This window comes from Myodes glareolus, chromosome 18 (genome assembly GCF_982192425.1).
Source record: "Myodes glareolus chromosome 18, mMyoGla1.1, whole genome shotgun sequence".
Classification (NCBI taxonomy): Eukaryota; Metazoa; Chordata; class Mammalia; order Rodentia; family Cricetidae; genus Myodes; species Myodes glareolus.
Window position 1 is genome coordinate 49,614,782 of NC_142043.1, and position 27,005 is coordinate 49,641,786.

At 42.3% G+C, this 27,005-nt stretch overlaps 1 protein-coding gene across 2 annotated transcripts in view; it reads left to right on the forward strand.

Annotated features, from left to right (window-relative positions):
* Ctnna3 (catenin alpha 3) overlaps positions 1–27,005 on the forward strand; it is a 1,405,098-nt gene that overhangs the window by 81,569 nt on the left and 1,296,524 nt on the right. For both annotated transcript variants that reach the window (XM_048451587.3, XM_087898188.1), the window contains exons 4-5: positions 8,254–8,420; positions 20,105–20,224. In XM_048451587.3, coding sequence (XP_048307544.3) covers positions 8,254–8,420; positions 20,105–20,224 — 287 coding nt within the window. The remainder of the gene's footprint in view (positions 1–8,253; positions 8,421–20,104; positions 20,225–27,005) is intronic.

Below are 27,005 nucleotides of genomic sequence, written 5' to 3' on the forward strand. Positions count from 1 at the left end.
GATGGCAGAAGCACGGTTCCCAGCGAAACACAACTGTGGTGGTGTGTTAGAAGTTTGTCTTCGCTGGTATTTCTGCCTCAAGAGTGTTAAAGTTTGTATTTCTGGCCCTTTACTTTTAAGTTAAGCTAGGGTGAATTCCACTATTTGTGATTGAGATCCGTTTTGGACTCATAGGCAAGGATTCAGTTTGTGTCTTGGACAAAACTACATTAATTAATAATGAAACTGAGATCTTTTAGACAGAATCTATTTAAAAAATTGACCGCACTTTATTGCATTTATTAATTTATTATTATTGTTTGGAGGGCATCTATGGGAGTCATCTTCTTCCACCATGAGGGTCCCAGGAATCGAACTCAGATCATCAGGCTTGGATGCAAGCACTTATATCCAATCATCTCTCTCACTCAGAATTAATTTTTAAATTATAAGCTTTATGAAATGTACAGAATCTATTTAAATTTATAATAAAAATTATTGTATAGAACAAAAGACAGTGACCCAGCCAGAAAATTCTCCCATAGTAGGTAGTACAATAAAGGAAACATAATCAAAGACCAGCATATCACTAGGGATCATGGAAAGAGAATGAAGAAAATTAGACAAATAAAATGTTTAATCATATAAAGTTAAAAATCACAACAATCACCCATTATCTCCACAGAGATAATCTTATCAGCCGAGTTATAGTAGTACACCCTATTAGATAAAGCTCAAACTCTGTTGGAAATATTTGGATGAATGCTGTCAACTTTTGAGATTTTATGTTTTCACGATCCCTACGATTGGCAATGCTTTTCTTGGCTATGTCAGTTATTTTAGTCACTGGAAACTGAAGGTTAGCTGTTGACTGGAACCTGGGCTCCAACCTACTTCTTTAAGAGGGCAGGAGCTTGACCTTTAATATAGTTGGTGGCCATCATGTCGTAGGAGGCGGCAAGGAAATTCTTTTCTCCTTGGTGTGTGCGCGCGTCCTCCCGTCTTTTGTGTGGGACTGCAGAGATGAATTTCTAGAGGACATTCTTCCTTCTCAAGGTTTCAATCCCTTTCCCAAGATATTCTAGTAGTAGAAAATGGGTCTCTTGAATTCTAACTTTAATCCATGGTGGTCTGACAAGACACAGGGGGTTACTAATATTTTTTTGTATCTGTGGAAGTTTGCTTTGTTACCGAGTATGTGGTCAATTTTCGAGAAGGTTCCATGAGCTGCAGAGAAGAAGGTATATTCTTTCCTATTTGGGTGGAATGTTCTATAGATGTCTGTTAAGTCCATTTGATTCAATACCTCTGAATGTGGCTGACATGGGGGCTGACTGAGAAGTCATTGACAATGGCACTGGGTCTTGTTTTGTCTGCATGTACTGGCTTTTTGGGATCCTAGTCTGTTTGGATGCTCACCTTCCTAGACCTGGAGGGAGAGGGGAGGAACTTGAACTTCCCACAGGGCAGGAAACCCTGACTGCTCTTAGGGATGGAGAGGGAGGAGCAGAGGGAGTGGGGGGAATGGGAGGGTATGGGGAGGAGGGGAGGAAGTGGAAATTTTTATAAACAAATAAATAAATAAATTTGAAAAAAAAAGGAAAATGGGTCTCTTAACATTCAAGTCACTGCTATTTCTCCCACACTAACAAGAGACATTTGGGCTAGAGACTCTCTAAATAGTTGTTATATTTTAAAAAGACTATAAAATGTCTAGATTTAGCTTTTTCCTTGTTGCATTCCTACAGAATCAGAGCTTGTTAACCCATCCCAATAGAACCATTAAGAGAGAGGCTGATTTGACTTCAAAATACTAGTTAGACCAATTGTTAGTGTAACTCGTAAGATTAAAATTGATCACACAAGACATTATAATATACGAATCTGAGGCACACCCTTTTGGCTTGGTTCTAAAGGATTATTGGGAGGTGGTGCATCTCTGTGTCTGAAGGGTCATTGTGGAGGGAAAGGACTTGGTGAACTCAGTTCATGTTTTTTACAGCTGATTGAGTTTTGTATCTTTTCTTTTTATCTCACCCATGTATACTCTGCTTTAAGATCAGTTTCAAATTTGAAATTATGATTGAGTGACAGAATCAGAAGTTGCAACAGTAGTCTGTGTCGTTGAGTTTTAGGTTCATAGAACAAGTAAAGAAACTGGAAGCAAAAAGGGATAGTTACTAAGGAAACAACAAAGAAATAAAATTATTTTGTTACAAAGTATTAAGAAAATACTTCTCAGGAGGCTCAGACTAGTCTCGAACTCACTCTATAGCTGAAGCTGGCCTTGCATTTATGAGGCTCCTGGTTCTACCTCCCAAGTGCCGGGATTCTCTGTGAGCCACTGTGTCTGGTCCAGACAGAGTTTTACGTGAAAATTGTAAACATTACTCTAAATCTGAAAGGTTCTAAGTGTCATACCAAAAGCAACTTGAAAACACCCATAAGAGACTGTCCAGCCAGCCACGAGTGTACTCAAATCTTCCAGGGTCTGCAAAAACACGAGTCTTTGGACGACTAGTGTGGAGTCTTGTATGTTCTTAGCCTTTCTCTATGCTCACACGTTACTGTAGTTTATGTTTCTATTGTGCTTTTCTTTTCCACGCTAGAGACTTTCGAGGAGACTTAAATGTATTTGAACACTCATTCTCCTTACCTAAAGCTCACAGTCTGGAGTGGTGACCCCAAAGAAGGATCTGGGGGCTCTAATTCCCTTTACTCCCAATGAAAAATTCCGTTGCCTCCTTTTTTTTTTGATCAAGATTTTTGACCTGTCCTTTTTTTTTTTTTCCTTAGGTTTGCCATTTACCCAGTTCAGTAAATACCAGTTTCAGCCATGCTGGGAGAGAGGCATTTGAGAGTGAAGGTCACCATTGATAGGCCACTGGCTAGGAACAGTGTAATCTCTGAAACGATGTGTCTGATAACAAGTTTCATAATAAATTGAGAAAGGAGGTCCTGTCGCAGCTCCACAGCTAAGGAATTGTTCTAGAAGTCTCATGGGAATAGCTTTGATTTTGACATAATAAATCTTCACGTGGAAAAGATAGAATATGAATGTGATATGGAGAATACCTTTTACTTTTAAGAACTCTATGCATATCTAAGACTTCTCTGGGGAGCAGAACGTTCCATTTGTTTTCATTGTACTGTTTCTATAATCTTTGTGTACACTTGATGATTTTGACACAGGAAAACAGGATGTGAGTTTCTAGGGACTTTCTGTAAAGCTGGTGAGCTGGAGCTTGAATTAGTTCTCCACTATTATGCTTTGAAGGGAGAACAAAATAATAACCTATTTTGGGATTATAATGGGAGAATTATTAGAGATGGTTTAATTAGTTTCAACTGCTCAATTTTTCTAGTTTAGCTAATAGTATTATTCTTTGCAGGGTATCCGGGGATCTCCCCGTTTCCCCACTCTGCGTGCTCGCTCATTGCTGTATCTTTTTAACTTAGGAATTTATTTATTTATGTGTATTTTGTGTATTTGAGTGTTCTATCTGCATGTAGGCCTGCATAGCAGAAGAAGGCTCCAAATCCCATTATAGATAGTTATGAGCGACCATTTGTGTGCTGGGACTTGAACTCAGGTCCTCTGGAAAAGAAGTCAAAAAGAAGCTCTTAACCACTGAGTCATCTCTTCAGCCCCACTATTTTTTAAAAAAGATTTATTGACATTTAAAAATTTATGTCTATGCATTTGTGAGGATACGTTTATGTGACTGAAGTTGCCAGTGGAGGCCAGAAGAGGATTCCCTGGAGCTGGGGTCAGCATTGTGAGTCACCTAGTGTGGGTGCTGGGAAACTAACGAGTCCTCGGCAAGAGCAGCACACTCTGAAACACTGAGCCATCTCTCCAGCGCCTGCTCATGGGTTCTGTTGTAGTGCTGTGCACCAGAGACCTCCACCAGCACCCTTCAGTCAACCTTTCAATAATCTTGAGTTTCCCCAATCCCTAACCACGGGAAGAAACTAGTAACAATGCATACACTGCCTTTCTCCTCTGCTTCCTAGGAGTTGTTCCTGTGCGTAGCAGTGACTACCGGGATCCTTCCAGCACACACAGACACATGGCCACTCTTGTTTCTCCTGCTGTGCTCTTCGGTCTTCAATGTCTTCATATTGACTACAACTAAATGTCTACCTATATTTAACCAATCAAACAATCTTGATGAACGACCTTACTAAAACTCTAATATAGATGTAATTATGCTTTAATAATTTAGATTGTCTTCACACTAGAAAATCTATTTATGTGCTTATTAGCCATTTGTATTTCTCCTTCTTTAAAATGCCTATTTAGGGCCTTTGCCTATTTAAAAGTCAGATTAGAGCTGGAGAGTAAGCTCAACAGCTAAGAGCAGTTGCTGCTCTTGCAGAGGACCTGGGTTCAAGTCCCAATAACCGCAAAGCGGCTCACAGCTGTCTGTAACTCTAGTGCCAGGGAATATGATTCCCTCTCTGTCTTCATGAGCAGCAAGCTCACATACAATATACACACATACACCAAGTAAAACACTCATACAGATAAAAATAATAAAATAAGTAAACTTAAAAGTTGCTTTATCTTTTTATTATTTACAAGCTTTAAACTAGAGTTTTTGTCATTTAATTCAGTTATAATATCTACTTAGTAACACTTATATGATAGACATCAATTTCTGGCCCTCTCCATAACAGGGAGTGAGTTAATGGAGGCCTGCAAATTGCCAGAAGTTTTCTACAGACTGTCCGAAAAGTCAGGGTCATTGAATTTATTTTCCTACCTTAAGTATCACCCGAGAGGATGAACTTGGGAGGTTTGTTAGCAGTCTTGATATGTGTGTCAGATTCTTGGCAAACCTATCTTTGTTTACAACCATATGCCATCAGAATTGAAGGTGGAAACGTGAAATGTTGACACATTTGGTTTTAGTTCCATCAGTTGGATTCCATATCTAGAAAGGACATACTGTGGCAACGAGGGCACCGTGCTTGGAGTTCAGCATGTCTGAGTTGGGATCATATTCTGTCATCTCAGTGTTTGTCTGCAGGCAAAGCTGCTTACTCGGAGAGAATTCGTATTTCCTCAGCAGCATAAGGTAGTGATAGTGACCAGGAGTCAGAGAGTCTACAGATGCCAGCATAATTGCTGCGGTTTCTATTTAAAATTCTTTTCTCATCTCTTCCATCTCTTAGCAAATAGCAACACGTGAGCGCTGCTTCTTTCCCTGATGGGAGGGCTGCAAGCCTCTTCTTAGAGATACGATTTCAAAGTGTCTTCCCTCATTTATAGGTTGTCTTTTCATTTTCTTTTTTAAATTAAAGAATTCATTATTTTTGTTTTATATGTATGAGTGTATTACCTGATTCATGTGTGTGCCTGGCTCCATTGAAGGTCAGAAAAGTGAGGCAGAAGAGGGTGTCAGGTCTCCTGGAAATGGAATGAGAGACTGTTGTGAGCCACCGTGTAGATTCTGGGACAGTTCCAGCTGGGGCCCTCTCTAAGCACAGCACATTCTCTTAACTGCTGAGCCGTCTCCCCAGTCCCCCATTCACTTTCTCGATGCTCTCATTTAGAGTTCAGAATTTATGATTGAAGAGATGGCTCTGTGGTCAAGGCATGTACCATGCTTGCAGAGGATACACGCTTTTTTCTCAGCTTCCCCTTGGGGCAGCTCACAACCACCTGTAACTCCAGCTTCAGGGAACCTAACACCTGGACCTCTTCAGGCAGCTGCACTCACAAGCATATTCATATTCTTGCACATGCACACACACACATACACACACACATGTGTGCGTAAACACATGATTAAAAATAGTAAAAATACATCTTAAAAATAAAGTTCAGAAATATTAGGTTTTGATAGCCTAGTTTGTCATTTTATTGCATGTGCTTTTGGTGCGACATTTAAGATATTATTGAAGAGCCTGAGATCATGAGGTTTTGCATGGGATTCTATGACCCACTCTGAGTTGACTTTTGCATATAATGTGAGACAGAGAATCATGTTTTCTATCATGTGACTATCTTATTATACCAGAGCCATTTATTGCAAAATAAAACAAACACACACAAAACATGACCACTTTCTTAGTGACTTTTCTTGGAATCTTTGTTGAAAACCAGATGACCATAAATCTTAAGGATTGCTTTTTTTTTCAGTTTTTTTTTCAAAGACAGGATTTCACTGTGTAGCCATTCTGTCCTGGGACTAGTTCTGTAGACCAGGCTGGCCTTGAACTCACAGAGATGCGCCTGCTTCTTCCTCTTAAGTGCTAGGATTAAAGGTGCGTGCCACCACTACCTGCCTAAGAATTGCTTTTGGGAATGTCAATTCTTTTCCAAGATGGTTTTGGTTATTATTAGTCTTTTGAAATTTCTTTAAGAATTCTAAGATAGCTTATTAATTTCTGAAAAAAAAACCACAACCAAATATTTTGTTAGGGGCAAACCACTGCTATTTTTATTATTCCATTAACAACCAAGGAAAGTAGAGCATAGGGAAGGCATGAGAGCAGACCTGGGGAGCCTGTGTGACTCAGGCACCTGCACTGCTCATTGCTGTGGCTCTTGACCATCCGTCATCCCACGGGGTACAGAGAGTAACTGGTGAGCGCAGTGAACAAACCGTAGAGAGTTTCTGTGAGATGATTCTCCTTGAGAAGCTGCTCAGCATCCATCGCCTTTCCCATTTATAGTATGTATAATGATTATGTTTTTATGTGGTATGAAATCTCTGCATATTTGTGTTAAATGTGGACGTGTATGAATATATCTGCAAAGTATGCATATATAAAGCATGCAGATGCATTTATAAAAAACGTGTATACAGAGACATGAAACAGAACTTCAGTGAGAAATTTCTATATAAGTATATAAAACAGAATAGTTGGTGTTTTTAGGTATCAGTATGGAGAACGAAATATTTTTTAAAATATTTGTTTATTTGCTTATTATGTATACAGTATTCTTTCTTCAGTCCAGAAGAGGGCACCAGGCCTCATTACAGATGGCTGTGAGCTACCATATGGTTGCTAGGAATTGAGCTCAAGACCTTTGGAAGAGCAGGCAATGCTCTTAACCTCTGAGCCATCTCTCCAGTCCAGAACTAAATATTTTTACTTTATACTTTTTAGTATTCTGAGTTATTATTTTTTAAGGAGATTTATTGTATTTATTTGTTAATTAGTTAATTAACTAACTTATTTAGTGTGTGCACGTGCCAGGACGTGTGTGTGGTCAGATGACAACTTTGGGGAGTGAGCTCTCTCCTTCCTCATGCGAATCCTGGGGCATGAACTTAGGCCGACTTTTTAGTGGCCAAAACCCTTTACTCACTCATCACCAGCTCTACTGTGTTATATAAAAGAACTAGACACATATTACTTTAATGATGAAATAAGTTTATATTGTGAAACTTGAACAACAGATGTAGTCATTCTCTGTGAGTCTGGTCACTGGGGAAGGGGATGGAGAAGGCAGCCTTTCCCTTTTCACTGTAGGCTCTTCCATATCGGTAGCTCTGAAAGCAAATATTTTAAGTCAGAAGGCCTTGAAAATAGAAGGGATGTTGTTCCTCTGACAATGATGTATTTGTAATATTATTTTTGTGACTAAAGTCTAGACTTTACATTATATAGAATAAGTCTGCCTATGGTAAACTATTATCAGAGAGAGGCTATCATATTTTGCGTAGCCTGAGAATGACCTTGTATTTTGGATCACTACCTCTAGAGTGGGGTGATTATAAGTGTGCCCTGGCATGTCTGGTGTGTGGGTGCTGGGGATTGACTCCAGGGCTTCACATGTGTTGGGCAAGCACTCTTCCTAGTGAGCGACACTCGCAGTCTGCTGGCACTGTGTTAAAGGACACCTCTATTCTCTACTGAGTTAGCAGACAACTACAACTCAGGGAAGCCCCTCTTCACTTTTACAAACAACGACCTTTGTATCTGAGTGAAGTTTTAGTCGTGAACCACTTGGCAGTGTTGGGAGTTGGGGCAACCGCAGAAGCAGGCAGCCATTTTTACTTGATGTTGCTCGTCAGCCGAGAGTTTCTCCAGAAGATGGCGTGATGCCTCTCTGGACCCCAGAGCGCTCGTCACAAACAAGTGCCGATTGGAAGCGGTGTTGTTTTAAGACGTGCTGCTCGGTGTACCATACGACAGTTTATTTTAATATTGTGGTTATTCATGGAATATTCTTGGGGTTAGGTTGGCTGACTGATGCCCAAGTAGCTGTTGTTGACACTCACATGATAACTTACTTGGGGTTGTGTTTTCCAGGCAATGCTCTGAAGGCGTCAGCCGAGAGATTTACAGATGACCCCTGTTACCTCCCGAAAAGGGAGGCTGTGGTTCAAGCCGCCCGCGCCTTGTTGGCAGCCGTTACGAGACTCCTTATCCTTGTGGACATGATTGATGTCATGTGTCTCTTGCAGCATGTGTCATCTGTAAGTAGAAGATGACTTAATTTGCTTTGGCATTGCTTTCATTTTTAATTCCCGCTCTGAAGCAAGCATCAATCCTGGTGCTTCCTGCCCCACTTTATCAGGAGCTGACCAGACAGGGTTGTGAAAACTACCTCCTTGTACACCCCCAGGAATGAAACTAGAACTTAGCAGTCCTAAAGTTGTGGAAATTCTGGATGTATAAACACTGAGTGAGTGTGGAGAATAGATATTGATATTAGGTGCCTTACTTGATTGCCCTCTACTTTATTAGCTGAAGCTGGGTCTCTGCCTAGACCCTGGGCTCATGATTTGGCTAGTCTGACTAGCTAGCCTCTCTGGGGCTCACCCATATCCAACTCCTGAGCTCTAGGGTTACACATAAGCCTCCACGGCCACTTGGATTTTCTGTGCTGCTGAGGACTTGAACTCCAGTCCTCACACTTACAGAACAAATGCTTTACCTGCTAAGCCACTTCCTCAGAACACCATATTAATTAAACAAGTGACATCACAGAGTGATGGAGATAATATCATTAATGTATAAGTGTAAATAGGCTGAGGAAGAGAAGCCTTAACTTGAAGCTTGAGATGCTCGGAGTTTTACCCTCATTGGTAAGTAGCTACTACTGCTCTCTTTTTGTGGTCCTAGGTGGTGAAACTTATGGCTGCACATCCACCGGGCAAATGTTCTTTGTTAGAACCATAACCTCACTATTCTTTTTTTAATTTAAAAATTTTAATCAAAAGTAATGTTTTCCATACAATTTATTTTAATTATGGCTTCCCCCCTCCCACCTCCTCCCAGATCCTCCCCATCTCCCCACCCATCCAACTCCATGCCTTCTTAAAAAAATAAAAACAAAATACAACCCCCAAGCTAAGAATTAAAAAAACAGAATAAAACAACAAAAAGTAACAAAAAAGCACAAGAGGCACCCATATACACAGGCACAGACACACACAGACACAGAGAGACACGTACAGATACAGAGAGACACACATAGACATAAACATACACACAACCACAAAATTAGAAAGCATAATATACAATCAAAAGATCAGTGAGGTAATAAAAATACCCAAACTAAGCAATATGAGACAAACAGTCTAAAAGAGAACACTATTGACTTAGTTCTGTATTGGCCGTCTACCATTGTGCCCACGTGGGGCTTGCCCTTAAGAGAGCTTCGCATACCCAGTGAGGCTCCGCTGGAGAAAACCAGTTTTCCCTTTGCACACAGCTGTCAGTTGGCTAGGGATGGGAGCTCAGGATCACTTTCTTCTCTCAGTGCTGGAATCGCATCTAGCTTGGACGTCTGCAGGCCTTGTGCGTACTGCCACAGTGTCTGTGAGTTCATACATGCGTCAGTCCGGTTGGATCTGGAAAACGCTATTTCCCTGGTGTCCTCCATTCCCTCTGACTCTTAGACTCTTTCAGCCTCATCTTCTACAGTGCTCCCTGAGTTGGGAGGGGAGGGTGTCGATGAACACATCCTATTTAGGGCTGAGTGTTCTAAGGTCTCTCATTCTCTGACTGTTCCCCTCTTCTGTATGAAGAAGCTTCTCTGATGATAAATGAGCAAGACAACGATCTATGAGTACAGCAGAATGTTGTTAGGAGCCTTTTTATTGTTACATTCCTTTATCAGAACAACAATGTTAGTTTTCCCCCTACCTCCATGGCCTATCTGGGCCTTAAATCAAGTCAGACGGTTGGTTACTCCCACAATGCTGTGCCACTAGTGCACCCGTGTGTCAGGCAGACAGGTCACTGTTGTAGATTGCAGGTTTTACCGCTGGGTTGGTGTTTGCTTTTCTCCTCTTGTAGCGGGCAGAGTACCTTCTAGTACTGTGAACATGAGTCACTAGGGGTGAAGGCTCTAGAGAGGCACCAGTTCAGCTTCTCTTTTCAATGAGATATAAGTGTTGCCTTCAGCAATAGGGCCTACCATTAGTTTGTGAGGAGCAACCAATAACCTTGGAAATAAATAGCCTTAGTTGTTTGGGGATTTCCCTGGAACTTTCTTTGTGTCTTAAGGTTTTCTTATAGATGTATTGCACCTCCTGGGCTTGGTTTATTCCTAGGTGTGTGTGTGTGAGTGTGTGTGTGTGTATACACACATACACATATAAAGCTATTGTTACTGAAATGTTTGCATTCTGATTTCATTTTTATCAAGGTATTTATTCACATTCAGAAAGGGTAATGATTTTTTAAATTGTTGCTCTGTACCCTTCTACTTTGCTCAAGTAGCATTGTTGTGTGATGTTTTTGCTTTTTGTGGGATCTGCCACCCAACTCCCAAATAAATCTACATGGAGGTTTATTCCTACTTACAAATGTTCAGCTTTAGCTTGGCTTGTTTCTTGCCAGCTTTTTTTGACTTTCTGTTTTTAAATTAATAATTTATTATCTTTACAAACCAATTCCAGTTTCCTCTCCTTCCTCTCCTCCCACTCTCCCTACATTCCCCCCCCCCCAACTCTACCCCTCCTTCTGCTTCTCAGTGAGGGTAAAGCCTCCCCTGGGAAGTTTACTAAGTCTATCCCAACACCTTGTTGAGGCAGGATCAAGCTCTCCTCCCCCAGTCACCCCGTGCCTATACTGAGCAAGGTATCTCTCCATAGAGAACGGGTTCTACAAAGTCAGATCCTGGTGCTACTGCCTGTGGCAGTTTCTTAGAAAACTGAGAATGGTTCTAACTCAAGACCCAGCTATATCACTCCTGGGCATATAAAGGATATTCCATCATACCACAGAACACTTGGTCAACTATGCATCATAGCAGCTTTTTTCATAATACCCAGAAACTGGAAACAACCCAGATGTCCTTCAACCAAAGAATGAATAAAGAAAATGTCTCCTACCGTCATTCCTCCCCACCTTCCACAGGATTCTCAGACCTCTGCCTAATGTTGGCTGTTGGTCTGCGAATCTGTTTCCATCAGTTGCTGGATAAAGCCTGTCGGATGACAATTGGGCTAGGCACCGATCTATGAGTATAGCAGAATATCATTAGGAATCATTTCATTGACTTCCCCCATGTTCATGTTCGGTTCCATTCTAGGTCTCTGGGCCATCCAACCCTTGATCCTGGCCCTCTCTCTTATGTCATGGGTCCCAGGCTCCCAGGCTGACCAGCCATTGGTTGGCCACCTCAACAATCTCTTAAAAACATTCGCTTTTAAGTACCTATCAAGTCCAAATGTGTTGCTCATATTCTTGGATGTGCGCCCTCCCACTGGCACACGGCTGACTTGCCGGATGCTACAGTGTCCCTCCCCAGTAGCTCCTCTGCTAGGGACAGAACTTTGTGCTCTCCTCTCCTCTTCATGCTGGGATCTGGTCTGACTTAAGCTTGCACAGCTCTCGGGCACTGCCACAGCCTCTTTGAGTCCCTCTGTGCAGCTAGCTGCTCTGCTGCGTCCAGATGTCTCTTGTAGTCATTCACTGCTTCTTATTCTTGGACTCTTCCACCCCCACCTTCCATGACTACTGATTCCCCCTTCCTCCTACAGAAACCCTTCTCAACAAGCACCAAATTTCTCTCTCTCTCTCTCTCTCTCTCTCTCTCTCTCTCTCTCTCTCTCTGTATGCATGGGTATAGGTGCACAGTGCTTTCATGAAGGTCAGACGACACTTCTGTCCTTTATGTGGGCCCTGGTTACTAGACTCAAGTCATTTAGTTTGCACAGCAAGCACTGAGCCCGCTGAGTCATCTCGATGGCCCAAGGTTTGAAAATTCCACCCTGCAGTTTTCCTATCTCAGTGTCTTTGAGCTCCTTAGTTGAGGAGAGACCTCTTGGAGAGTCACATTGCCTTGATTTTTTATATTGCCAGTTTCTGTGTTATGGTTTAGATATCTTCTAGTCTGGGCATCTCTTCCTGTTTTATTTGGCTGCCTTTCCAGGCCACCTACTCTTGAGGGCTCAGTCCCCAACAGCACTCAGAGAGGAGAAAACAGATCGCTAGGGCACAAGTGCACCAGCTGCACAAGATACGTGCACACACTTGCAGTCATTAGAACCCGCTAACATGCCACAAACAGTAACGAAATAGAAAGTGGGGAAACAATTCTGGATACCCTTTGGGTCAGGCTTTTGCTTTCTTGGGCCTGTGTTCGACCTGTGCGATGCTTGCCTTTTCTCCATGGTTTTTCCATCTGTTCCACCTATGTTAGGAAGTTCCAAAACGGATTCCTCCTTACCTTTGGATTATAATGTGTTCTTTCTCAGACTCTTCTCCTCCATCCGGTCACACAGAAGCGGCTTCTGGTTTATCTACTTTCTGAGAGGCCTCTTAGCCACGTTCTTAAAGACATTTTTGCAGTCAAGATATACTGCCTGTGGCATCATGGGTTGGCCAGTCTACAACCCCACTTACAAAGGAAATGAAGTTACTGTGTCATGACTCTGTCTTGATCACCCCATGGGAACTCCCAAGTGGCCATGGCTTTCTTAATTTCATTCCTTTCCTTCCTCACCATTTTCCAGTTACAATCTGTTTGTGGTCAAAGCCATTTTTCCTACTGGTATCTCTCTGCCCTTAAGATTTGGGTGTAGTTGATTTGTATCATGATTCCAAGTCCTATCAAAGGTAATGTTTTCCTCAAATTTTCTGAGGGCTTGCTGGGAGTATATATTCAGCCTTATTCAGTATATATTCTGCCTCCGTATTCACTTGTGGATTGCATTTCTCTGCATATTCCACATTCTGTTGGACTAGAAATGGAAGTGGTTTATATCTGTATGAGCCCTCTTCCTTTTTAACACTATCCTTCCCCTCGTTTCTGACTTAGCAATGATGTTTACACGTATGAAAAAAATTTATGAAAGTTTGTTAAGATGGGAGAGTTTCTATTTTGTAAAAATGCATTTTAAATGGTTTTAATTTTATGTGGGATGAAAGTCTCCATTTTTTTCTGGGAGGAGAGGAAATGGGGTCTAATGTTTGCCAGGCGAGTCTCAAGCTGTAACTGAAGATGCCCTTAAATTTCTGACTCTGAACGTGGCTGGCAATGAAGGCTGTCTGAGAAGCCAAGGATAATGGCACTGGGTTTTTATTCTACTGCATGGACTGACTTTGTGGGAGCCTGGTTTGTTTGGATGCTCACCTTTATAGACCTGTATGGAGGGTGGAGGACCTTGGACTTCCCACGGGGCAGGGAACCCTGACTGCTCTTAATACTAGAGAGGAAGAGGGAGGGGGAGTGGGGGAAGTGGGAGGGAAATGGGAGGAGGGGAAGAGGTGGAAATTTTTAATAAATATATAAAAAGAAAGAAAGAAAAAAAATTTCTGATTTTGTTTCCATCTGCTCAGTGCTGGGATTGCAAGCAAGTGCTGGCACACATGGCTTCCGTGGTGCTGGGGACTGAACCTAGGACTCTGCACAGGCTAGGCAGGTACTTTATCAATGAGGTACATCTCAATCCTTTCTAAGGACTTTTAGTAACTTCACATTTCTTCTCTCTTCCCTCTCTCTACCTGTAGTCTGATCCGTAGGTTCCTCTTCATTTGTATTTAGTGAAGAGTTATTGAAGAAACCCCCACACATCGGGAACTCCCACTGAGACCCTAGAGGAGACACAAACCACACCCAAACACCTGTTTTCACAGGGAGATCCTTTATTAAGTGGAGAAGAAAAGTACAAGTGTCTGCTTTCTGACTCAGACAGAAAAACAGCAGCAAATGACCTTGTAGGTGTAATTTTTAAGAGGAGGAAAAGGGATGTCTGTGTTAGAATGGGCTAGGATACGGTGGATAGTTTGATTGGGCATGTTAATTAGGTGAATTAAAGGGGGCTTTTGATTGCTGGAGTTTGGTAGTCAGTTTCGGAAGGAGTCTGGCATAAGAAAGTGTCCAAAAAAGGGACTAAACCTTGATGGAGAGGGAAGGCGGAACGACAAGGTCTGCCAGCGCCATGTTTGCCAAGCCCGGGCCTGCTAGAGTCTTTCAGTTTATAACCTTTCTTACTTGGCTTCCTTCATCCACCTTAAGTTTCTCTCTTTTAAAAAAGATTTTATTTTACTTTTAGTTATGTGTATGTCTGTGTATGTGAGGGGTATGTGACCTCTAAGTGCAGTACCCACAGAGGCCAGAAGAAGGCATTGGATCTCCTGGAACTAGAATGAAAGGTAGACGTGAGCTATCTGGTGTGAGTTCTGGTCCCTTCTCCAGACCCTTCAGTTACTCTTTAAAGTCTTTTCCTCACCCCAAGAAGAGTGGTACAGTCAACATTTACACAAGTGCATGCAACTATCGTGTATTTCTTTTATACAGAGGGAATTCACTTAAAACATTCAGCTCTCTGAGGGCACACACTTCTTTCTGAATATGTGACCTGCCGTTTTTGTTTCTTGACCTTGTTTGTAGGCTAATAGACAAAGGTTTGCTTTTGTCCTCTCCTCCCATCTTATCCTTGCTACTTCAGGAAAGCTTCTGATGCTCCCCCTTCCTCCTGAGAGAAATCTGGGGGTTCTTTTTATGCTACAGTAGTACCTAGAATTTTGTACAAACATATGCAACATTAAGTAAGAAAAAAAGATAGCTACTGAGTCGCCCTTGCTTGGGTGGCACTACTGGGCATCTTCTCATGGGACACAGTTGGTAGGCCGCTGAAGTCCTGGTTATTTGAATCAACCAATCCTAGGACAGTAGGCAGGCAGGGCTGAGGGAAGCAGGACTTGTCACAGTCCTGGCACCTTTTTTTCTTGCTGTCTCAGCCAATTTCTTCTCATCCTCCTTCTCAAATTTCTCCATGAATATACATAATTTTTTACAAACTGATTGACTATGTAGTTTCTACAGCACATTGGCTCAGATTTATTTAAATATGTATTGTCAGGGAAAAGGAGAATAGATGTATTTTGGGAGGGAGGGAGTGCTGAGTCAGACTAGGCATCTTCCCATTGCCTATTTCATGCTTCTTTTTTCTTGTGAGACAAATCTTCAGTTATTTTAATGGGAGATGAACAAGCATGGCCTCTGCTGTTTTGTTTGATGGATTGCTGTTATTATCATTGCTGAGCGGAGACAGTGTGATGAAGAGCACGCCGTGGGAGTGTTCATAACGCCTGCTTGTACTCCGGGTGTTGGTGTGGGGATACTGCCTGCATCTTTTTACGCTTATCTTGTATGCCCTTTGATAGACGATAAGGTAGTCAAATAGGACAAAATTGGTTTTGTTTCTCAGCTCAGAGATCACTTTAATATCCAGTCTCCACAGTTTTGGCAAGCACCTACATTTGTTTTGATTTCCAATTGATTTGCTGAGTCTCTTTTTTTTGTGGGGGGGAGGGGACTGAATTTGGTTTGTAATGAGATAAAATAAGAAACAGAATGAATTTAAAGACCGAGAAATTATTTTGTGATTCTTGTCTCAGATTAAATTTCCCCTTAAAAATTTGAACTTGTAAATGTAAGGAATATTAATATCTTTTTGATTTAATTGTTCTTCCTTACCCAAATTATTTTCACTAGAAAAAATTTCATTTCTTTTGAGAAATAAACAATACAATGAATCTACAGTATCTTGCTACTGTAGGCGATCTCAGAGGTCCCCTTTGATGGCCAAAAGAAAGAACACCTAACAGAACGTTCCTCAAACCAAGTCAGTAGTCTTTTATCACACAGCTGCGCTTCACCAGGTTCATCTTTATCCCTGGCTCCTTCGCTCTATCAACAAGGCAAAAGTACTGCTTTGAGTACATAGCACCCTAGGTATACACAGGGGCAGTGGGGGAGGGTGCAGAAAGCATAACAGAAAGCCAACCAACGCCATGTTATAAATTTTATACGACATCCCCATGACGACTGTTTGTAGGCGCAGTCTAGTCAGAAGAGTGCAGTCATGGCTGTCTGAAGGAGCCCAGGGCACGTTAGTATTGATCAATCAGTCATGGCCGTCCTGAGGGACCCAGAGCACGTTAGTATTGATAAATGGGAGAGATGAGTCCTGAGAAAGAACACTCAAGCTAAAATCCCCTCATTATGCAAACACTGACCTTCAGTTAAAGCACTCTGCTGACGATGGGGCATTACTGGGTTTTCTCACTTTCTTCCTCGGCCTGAAAGTAGTACCTGGGAATACTGTTTTTGTGTGTTCCTTATTTTGAAGTTCCCTGAAGTTGCGTAAGGTTCGCATAGCTCAATGGCAACATGACGGCATCTTTAACTAGAAAGACTGCTTCTTAGAGAAGAGAAAGTGTAGGGCATAAAGAACATTCTGAAATTCAGTGAAACGTTTGGTAAATAGCTTATAGTAATTGATTTATAGAGAAAATGCATTGTTTAGAGTCCTGGATTGGGTGGGATTTTTGTTTTAAACACAGAGAAGAAACCAAAAAAATTGGCCAAGGCACAGAAAAGATCACATGACAAAATAGATTTTTAACATAAAGCTTATCAAAACTGTGTTGAAAAGAATTTGGTTTCTATCTTATAAGAGTGGGGCCATGAGCAGACTTTGGCTGTGTTTAAACTGATGGTGGGGGCTGGTGAGATGGCTCAGTGGGTGAAGGAGCTTGCTGCCAGGCCTGGCGACCTGAGTTCCATGCCTGGGTCCACATAGCTGAAGGCGAGAATAGACTCTCAAGAATTGTCCTCTGACTTCTGCATGTGTGTCATTTCACATGTGTGCCTACACACGTACAAAGAAAACAAAGGGATCAATAGCAAACATAAGCAAAAAAATTAAAACAGATAAACCGATGAGTAGAGCTGGTTCATCCCCAGGACTCTAAAATTGCATGTTCTCTGTGGCCCAGCTCAGACTCCTCCACTCTTCTATGTTATGTGAACCCCTCAGTCACTCTCAGTGAGCATTAAAGCATTCACTGCATGCTCCTCTTACCTCCAGCATGCACCCCGCTTTCCACGGAAGGACAACAGACAGTGGAGTCAAGTCCCTGTTCCAGATAGCTTTCTGAGGCCCAGTTTACCCACTCAATAATGGGAACGGAGCAGGAACTCCTGTTACTGATTCGAGAGTTCAGTTGGAAGGCATACCATACCTGGGGCCAAGCACACACTTGGTAAATGTCAATGCCCTTCCCATTTCTGATTTTCATGTCTACTTTTCCCTGTAACCTTTACATTCCCCCAGGGAAGGAAATATATTTTATACTCATAGCACCTTGACGAGCGTAGGCGTTAAGTGGTTTTTGTTAGGTTTAACTTCCTGTCCTTCTATGGAAGCATTTCAGTTTTCTTTCACCTTGGATTGAGATCAACATGTTGCCTTTATGAAATGGAGGCAATAATTCAGTAGAACCCCCTTCAATTGCGACTTGCTCCTTAGAGTTTGATACACCAAGGATCAAATCACATCCCGGGGAACTTAATTATACCCTACAAAACCTTACAAGCCTGTCTTGTGACATCACAGTAGGGGATTCTGATGTGTTTAAATAGTGATCTCTATCTGTAGAAACCTAGGTGACGGTATAAGAAGATGAAGGAAATAAATGACAGAAAGTGAGCAAATGAGAATTATGTCACTACATTTCAATTACTAACCCTCCAAAGTATGTTCTGATTTACTAAAACACCAAGAATTCATTTTTTTATGGGTCCCAATTCTTATTAATAGTGGGAAGCACCCTGATCTACCACAATTTGTCCCGTTTACCCAGCGCGTGACTTGAGAATGGACAGGAGCATTCCAGTTCAGCAGAAATGATTTTGGTTACAGAGCAAAGATGAACATACCACATATGCTTCCGTCGTCAACGTGTTAGTGCGCTTCCCTTCCTGAAATACAAGCGCCGAGAAATCTTCCTTTCTGATGCTCACGGGTGACTGATTCTTTGCATGTATCCTACAGACACAAGCCAAGTCTCACAACACAACGAACATATCCAAGCATATGTTCGTTTGTTTGCATGATTGACATGTGAGAACTGGTTGAAAAATGGTTTTTCTGGCATATATTAATGATGGGTTTCACTATGACATTTTTATCCACATATCTAATGTATTTGGTGATTCTTACCTCCCCACCATGACTCTCTTTTTCCCCCAGTCCCTCCCTCTGTTCCCCTTCTTCCTCTCAGGCAGAGAATCTCTCTCTTTCCACACCCTTCTGTGTGTGTGTGTGTGTGTGTGTGTGTCTCCATCCTTCTCTGGAGTCATGCACCTTTCTGCACATGGATGTAGAGGTCAGCATCAGACATCTTCCTTAGTCACTCTCTACCTTATTTAAAAAAATTAAAACTCATTTAATTAAAAATTATAATTACATCATTTACCCATTTCTCTTCCTCTCTTCAACCCTTCCCATGTACCCCTCTATTGCTCTTATTAAAATCATGGACTCCTTTTCTTTGTTACACACACACACACACACACACACACACACACACACACACACACACTCTTCCCCGGGGTCGTCTATTTCTCCAACTCTCAGCATTTTTCAGTTGCCTGTAGTTCTTTGTCTAGGGTTGAGGCCTCCTGAGTTCTCCCTCTCACGTTAATGTGTCTAATGTCATCCTGGTTCAGGTCGTGTTTAGGCGGACATGTTAGTGAGACTTTATAGGTGTAGCTTCTCTGACGTTTCTAGCTGTCACAATTTCACAACACACTCTTCCTCTGGCTCTTGTAATCTTTTCCCTGCCCCCTTATTTGGCAATGATCTCGGAGCCTGAGGTGTTATAGATGTATTATCTGGGACTGGGCATCACATGGGACTGGGCATCTCATGGGACTGGGCATCCCATGGGCCTAGGCATCCCATGGGACTGGGCGTCACAAGGGACTGAGCATCCCAAAGGACTGAGCATCACAAGGGACTGAGCACCACAAGGGACTGGGCACCACATGGGACTGGGCACCACATGGGACTGGGCACCACATGAGACTGGGTACCACAAGGGATTGAGCACCACAAGGGACTGAGCATCACAAGGGACTGGGCATCACATGGGACTGGGCACCACACGGGACTGGGCACCACACGGAACTGGGCACCACACGGGACTGGGCACCACACGGGACTGGGCATCACATGGGACTGGGCATCACATGATACTGGAATCACAGCTCTACATTCTGATCAGTTGTAGTTTTCCATAATGATCTTCATCTGCTGCAAAGAGAAGTTTCCTTGAGGAGGGGTGAGAGCTACACTTAGCTGTGGGTCTAAGGACAGACAGTCAGAATGTAATTAGGCATTATGCTGACTTAGTAAAGTGGTAGTCGAGCTTGCCAGTTGGCTAGGCTGGCTGTTGGGCTTAGACGATGGTCCTGTCTATGCCTTCCCGGTGCTGGGATTACAACGTGGATGGTGGGATCCAACCGCAGGTCCTCAGGCTTCCACAGCACGCACATCACCGACTGAAACATCTTCCAGCCCTGAGAGCCTTATAATATTACTTTGTTAGACTTAAAATTACACATTAAGTCTCACTTTCTTCAAGGTACCCTGAAGCATGGAAGCTCTGACTCTGGATGACATATGCTCATTGAGAACCAAATTACATTCATATGTAATGCTGGTTGCACAATGCAGTTTCTACCTCTTCATAATCATCCCTAATCAGTCCACTGAAGGATAATTAGCTAGCATTTGTTGTCTCTGAATTATAGTGGGTAAAACTGAAGTGCGTTGTTGACTCTGTTAGCTAGCTAGGAATTTGAGAAGAATCTGTCACTATTATAATCTGCCTTTCCTTTCATTTGCAGTTTCAAAGAACATTTGAGTCTCTTAAAAATGTTTCCAACAAATCTGACCTCCAGAAGACCTACCAGAAGCTCGGGAAGGAGCTGGAAAACCTGGATTATTTAGCCTTCAAACGTCAGCAGGTAGGATGCGGGAATCTCCTTCAGTGGAGAAGGTGAACAATTCTGGCTTCCTACTGTCCCACCTGCCAGAGGTGCAGGCAGGTCAGGGAGACTCATCTGCCAATGATCCGGGTAGAAACAGCTTGTGCGCATCTCTCTGTGTTCCTCTGGCTACCTACAGTGTGCACTGTGGTCCTGGCTCTTAGATGGGCACTTTAGGGGTTTCTGCACATGTCCTTTTCTTTCTTCGAAAGAAGATTCCTGCGGCTTTGTGAAGGTCTAACGACCCTTTGGTAATGACATCTCAGCAGCACAAAGGGGATTTCTATGATGGCTTGGCCACATGACTTCTGGATTTGGCAGGGCATATCCATCTGGGATCAACCCCAAAGACTAGGAAAAGGGTTTGGATGAGCATACAGAGTAGGAAAGAGAGAAAAAAAATTTCAACAATAACAATTGACCTCTTTTTTTTTTTTTTAAATGTTTGAAGATGAGTAAAACCTTGGCCCACTTGAAAAGTTTCAAGATAATCCCAGAGACAAATTAAATCTTCATAAGTTTGCTTTCAGAATTGGTATTCTACACACCTGATTCACAGTGATACATTCCACGCGTGGCAGGGATAGACACTGCCGCAGGAGCCGGCGCTTCTCTTCAGGCTATTGTTGGCTGCAGCTTCTGAATGGCCACTAGGTGTCAGGGTCGTCAAGCTTTTACTTGGTTGCCAGGCTTATTTGGATTCGGGCAGACATTAGCTGTTTAAATTAGGTTGCCTGAACATTAGAAACAAGCTTAGTGATAGCTGGTGTCTAGAATCGCGGCTAAATGGATGACCTGGCATTTAAGAATCTCCTACATCGGCGTGTCTGTCTCGTGTTTCCTGATTCACAAGTTTTGGGCCTTTTGTGTGTGGATTTACAAAGCAGTATTTTTGTTAAACGACATCAAGTCCATGAGTTCCTGCTCTGTCATAGATGTAAATCAGTTCCTCTTCAAACTTGGGTATTTAACCTTTCTGCAGCCTTATGGCTTTAAGGGTCATATTTGTTTATGGATTGTTCTAGACTAGGGCAAACGGTTTATCTTGACACATACTTTAGATGGAAGAAGAACATGCTGTTCATTCAAGTGGGTGTTAGCAGACGTAACATATGTGTCAGTGTTCCCCAGAGCTACCGCAGTGAATTCCCAGACGCGGCTGTTCAGCATTCACAGCGCAGAGCCATGCTCTGGACAGTACAGCTCCTATTCCAGTTTTGTTTCCAAGATCATATTTTACCACCAGGGGCTGTTTGAATTGGCAGGCAATAGTCACTCCCCTCGCGCCTGATCCCTTCTTGTCAGCACGTTTCCCGTGATTAGATCCTTACATTAGCTAATTGTAAACTTGGAAGAAAGTAAGCGCTTCAAGGGCGGAAGGGCGGAGCTCTGAGAGGACGATACTGAGGACAGGCGTGTGTGAGGAGAGGGCACAATGGCCAGGCGGAATGCCTGTGAATGCGCGTACTCATCTATGCCCCTGCCTCAGCCAATGAGTGAAGTCACTAAATGTCGTGGCAATTCAGTAGAATCAGTTTTATTAGTATCGTTTGTAGCTGAGAATACCACATAGATGCGGAACCCTTCTAAGATGCTTGTGCAGGTCTGGCTCGCCTCCAGACCTGGAGTCAGCATTGCCTGGCTGGGCAGAGCTTAAAGGGTCTGCTCTTTGATTTGGAGGGGATTTGTCTTTATCTTCCATCCTGTTCCTTTAAAGTTCAAAAAAAAAAATCTATTAAGCACATAGTGAAAAGTACATTTTTGTTCTTTTTCTTCTTCCTGGGAAAGATTCAGATCTCTGTAAAATTGCTAATTCAGCAGGACAACTTCCTTGTTACAGAAGCTGGGCTCTGCCTCCGGAGGCTTTGTGGTGACTACACTTCTGGTCCCAGGGCACTCACTGTCTTTGTAGTAGCACAGTGTAAGCCGCGGGAGGACAGGGTCCGTGGCTGTCTCCATCTGTGCCCCCTGCCCAGGCGCACAGTATCTCACCATGGCACCACTCAGGAGGTATCGTGCCGCCATTGTCACCGCGAGCAAAGAAACATGCCCATAGTCTCGGCCTCAGCCTGTAGGCCAGTAAAACTAATGTGTTGTCTAACTTTGAAATGCAGGTAGGCATTAGTCCTTACCTCTTCCTGTGAAAATGCTAACTGATTCCCTTTTGCCCAATTTGAAGTGTTTTCATAATTTATTTCATTCCTGTATCCACTTTGGGAAAAAAGAAGATACTAATATCACGCAAGTTCTTCAGTTCTGGCTGGCCAGCTCACCAACTGTAATAATTCTTATGGCTTCATTCACTAATTTTTCTTTTATTTCCCATGAAATATTTGCATGTATTAACTCTCTCGATATATCTCTCACAGAGATTTTGTTATAAATATACATATTTCTTTAGAAAATTTGAATGCCATAGGTTTATTCTGCTTGAACACAAGGACTATATTTTAATATCCTTTTTTTGAGAGATTTCTTTCTGAGTAGTAGGTAGACCCTTATTGTACTTTGCTTTATTTCTTTTAAAATCATTCCTAAAACAATCATGGAGGAAGGGAGAGGATAGAGAGATTGAACATGTTTACGCATGTGCATTCTATGGTATGTGTGAGGACAGAGGACAACTTGTGGGAATTGGGCCTCTCCTCTCACCATGTGGGGTCCTGGGATATGGTTTACATCAAGAGCCTTTGCCTGCTGAGCCGGCTCCCTGGCCATTCCATCTCCTTCTCGCTTACCTTTTTTGAGGAGTTATTGCATGCTGTGTCCTAAACACGGGTGGGCTGTTGTTGTGGTAGATGAGGGGCAGGCACACCAAGATGAAGGGAGCAGATGACACACAACATTAGCCTGAAGGTTTGGAGGCTCATTTCTTGGTCTCTGGGACAAAATCTGGTCATCTACCTGTTTTGATTTCATCCTATTCGTCAATGCTACACGGGCATGGTGACAGCAGTGCCAGCTACTGCATAGATCCCAGACTTATGCATTCATTTGAGCAGTTATAAATCAAGACATTTTCTTGGGGCTTTGGTTTTTATGAATAAAATAACGTTTGCTAATCTAGACTGTAATCTAATTCCTTCCTCTCTTCTACCCTTAATGCTTACAATAGCATTGTGAAACACATCCTATTTCCACAGGCTTCCAAGACCTTTGTTACAAATTAAAATTGACACTATTGAATTGAGCACTGGGTGCACTAAAACACGCTGTATGCCAGTGCAAATATATTTGAAATGAAAACACTTCAGACATGTGCCCAGGTTGGAACACCCCACACGCCGTTGACTCTTGTCTTTCTGATCATGCTTGCTATTCTCGCCTTCTGACCTCCACACAAGGTTTATGGAACTTGGTATTTAGATTACCTAACCCTTTTCTATTTACTTATTTAACTCTAACTCATTCTTTAAAGCTACACTGAAGCCTTGCCTTCCTCATGGCACCTCATCCAACGTCCTCTGGTCAATATGTAACCTTCATTCTGAGCTTTTGCCAGTGAAAATCCAGGTAGTTCAATGGCCAGAGGGTGGGCTTTGTACTCATCCCTACTCATTGTGTTCGCACTGCCTTAGCCACTAGACTTTCTTCCTTTAAAACTTGGGGAAAATAGCACCGGACGTGAGCCTGTTTTGAGAAAGTATGATGAGGTGTAAAGAAAGTTTTTTAATGTTTACAAACAGCTCCGCACCGCATCTAACACATCTATTAGTAATAGCTATCAGGATGTTGTTTAGTGTTAACCTCAAAAACCCATTTCTTAAGTGGTTTATAATTTCTATAGGGATGTATTCTCCATTTATATACTTTTGCATCACACATAGGGTCTAGTGTTGATCTGAAAATATAATATAGTATGGCATGATTTTAAGTGTGTAGTAGGATGACTGGTGACTATGGTCACACAAAGAAAGTATTATCTCAAGAAGGGACTTATGATGGGACTGGTGAGATGCTTCAGTTGGTAAAATGCTTCCTAGATAGGTATGAGGACCTGAATTCAACCCCAAAGCCAAGTGCTAAGGGTGTGTCCATAATGCCAGTGCTTGGGAAGTAGAGACAGGAGGCTTGCCAACTAGCCAGTCTAACCAATTTCGTGACCTTTAGGTTAGTAAGGATCCGTCCTTCAACAAGTGTAGGTACAGAGTGATGAGGAAGATACCCAACATGGACCTCTGGCTGCTAAATGCACATATGAGCACATACATGCACACACCGACACACGCAGACACACACACACACACACACACACACACACACACACACAATGGGAGGGGAGAGGGCAGCGTTTGGTTCCAATATGCCTTTACAGTGATGTCTCTTGATGGACAGAGCAATTAAAGCCCTCAGTGTGTTTGTGCTAAATAATTCCTTAGGGATTAAAGTTTTAGACCCAATATGACAACTGAATTCCAGTTTGTTCAATAATGATGTCCTTCCTATGTGTCCAAACTTCCTTCTAGGTGGTAGGCTCAGCACAAAATGGTTCCTTCTTAGTGCTCATGCTCAGAAATGAACAAGGTTTTTTCTTTTACTAAACTTCAATCTTTTCAGATAATTAGAATACCAGAAAGAACATGATATTCAGTAGAACTGAATTTAAATTAAAGCCCTATCAATGAAGCAAATTGGAAATAAATTGCATGAAATTTACTTTGTAATAATGCCTTCAGCATTTAGTATTTCTTAGTTGCTAGTAGTTCCTTGTCTAGGCTTGGACCTGAAATGATATACATACAATAACAGTACACAGACTAAGCAGGTTGTATTTATATATTTATGCATATATATAAATACAGATAAATAAATGCAACTACAGGTAAAGAAAATGAAGCCATGAATTTGAGAGAGAGCAGGGGATGACATTTGTGGGGGGATTGGATGGAGGAAAGGGAAGGGGGAAATATAATTATATTTTAATTAAAAATTAAAAAATAAAGAAAAAGCCAAAGAAATGCTTTCAGATTAGTTAAAAGCCTTAAATTAAAGAGTAAAATCCTACATGCTATCTTTTGCTATTTTCACAAAGCCAGTAATAACCAACATCAGACCATATTACCTTCAAACTGTTAGTGGAGAAAATAAGGAATTGACTTCCACTTACAGGCTCAGAAAATAACTTTCTAGCAGGACCCAGGTAGCATAGCCATTAAACTTTCACAGTGGTAGAAGATTCTGAGCATGGTACAGGGAGAGAAGACACATCAGCGGTCTTACTTAAAGTTTCAACACTGTTAACTGCAGTAACAACTGGCCTGGCAAGGTGTGCCTTCTGGTGCAATATTGGCATGGATTTTCTGAGAGTAACCAACCACTTTATGATTAGATTTAAGGCCTGCTCCATTTAACTGGGACCTAGGCCCTAGGTCCTAGGAAAGAACCTAATACTATCTTCTGTGAAATGGGTACGATAACAAACGGCCCTCTGTGTGCTCATCTTTGTACTCATAGATTATAGAATCTCTCAGCCCTCATCCGAGAAGCTTCTTTTTGAAGTAGGTGGTAATTAATATGGAGACCCCTGGTGTGGGAGAATTATCTGTATTCTGTCAATCATGTATTTTAATAAAATGCTGATTGGCCAGGCAGGAAGTATAGGCGGGTCAACCAGACAGGAAGTATAGGCGGGGCGATGAGAACAGGAGAAGGCTAGGAAGGAGGAAGCTCCCTCCACCACCCACTCCTGCGCAGATCACCGAAGCAGCAACATGTGAGCTGACAACTGAAAAAGGTACCAAGGCATATGGCTAACATAGACAAGAATTATGGGTTACCGTAAGATGTAAGAATTAGTTAATAAGAAGACTGAGCTAATGGGCCAATCAGTTTATAACCTAATGTAGCCTCTGTGATTTCTTTGGGACTTGTCGGCTGTGGGGTACTGGGTGGGGCAGAAACCCCAACAAGCTGGCCCACTCATGTTACAGACCCCAAGCTTGTCAACGTGCAGAGACTAAGAGACTGTGGAGTGCTCAGCTCTGTATGAGGTGCCTGTACCGTATCCCTCCTCTTAGTGCTCAGGACTTACCACGGATGATAAGAGTCAGAGGCAGTGGGTAGCTGCAGCAACACATCGTCTGCCGGATATGGTAGGACCACTGAGCACAAACTCAGAGTGGCTGCGACTGAACACACAAGACTTGCACAAGATTAAGCCAGACAAAATCCCACCATAGATGGGGGAGGGGACCATGAAATCTCACTCCTCACTGAGGAGTTGTTGGCAGTTTATGGCCACTGGGGGGAGAGAGTCAACTTTCTTTAGGGATGTGGTTCTTGAGAGGCTACCCATGCTCCAATAGATAATCCTACACACACACACACACACACACACACACACACACACACACACTATACACACATGTATCTATCTATCTATCTATCTATCTATCTATCTATTTATCTATCTATCTACCTACCTACCTACGTATCTATCTATCTATCTGACCCTAAGTGGACTCAGTGAGGTCTAAAAACAAAGTGCAGGATATTGGGAGAGGAAAGTAGTAGAAGGGATGGGGAGGAATCGGAGGGGATGGGGTTTAAGTTTTATCAAAGCACATACACATGTCTGTGCAAAGAGCAGAGGGTGGGATCTGGGGTTATGGGAATGACAAACAAGGGGTTGTTAGTCAAAGGATACAAACTTTCAGTTTTAATATGAATGGATTCCAAGACTCTTGTGTATAGCATGGTTGGTGCTTTTCACATTAATCTGATTATAGTAATCAGTATGCATTTATTTAGCAATTGCATT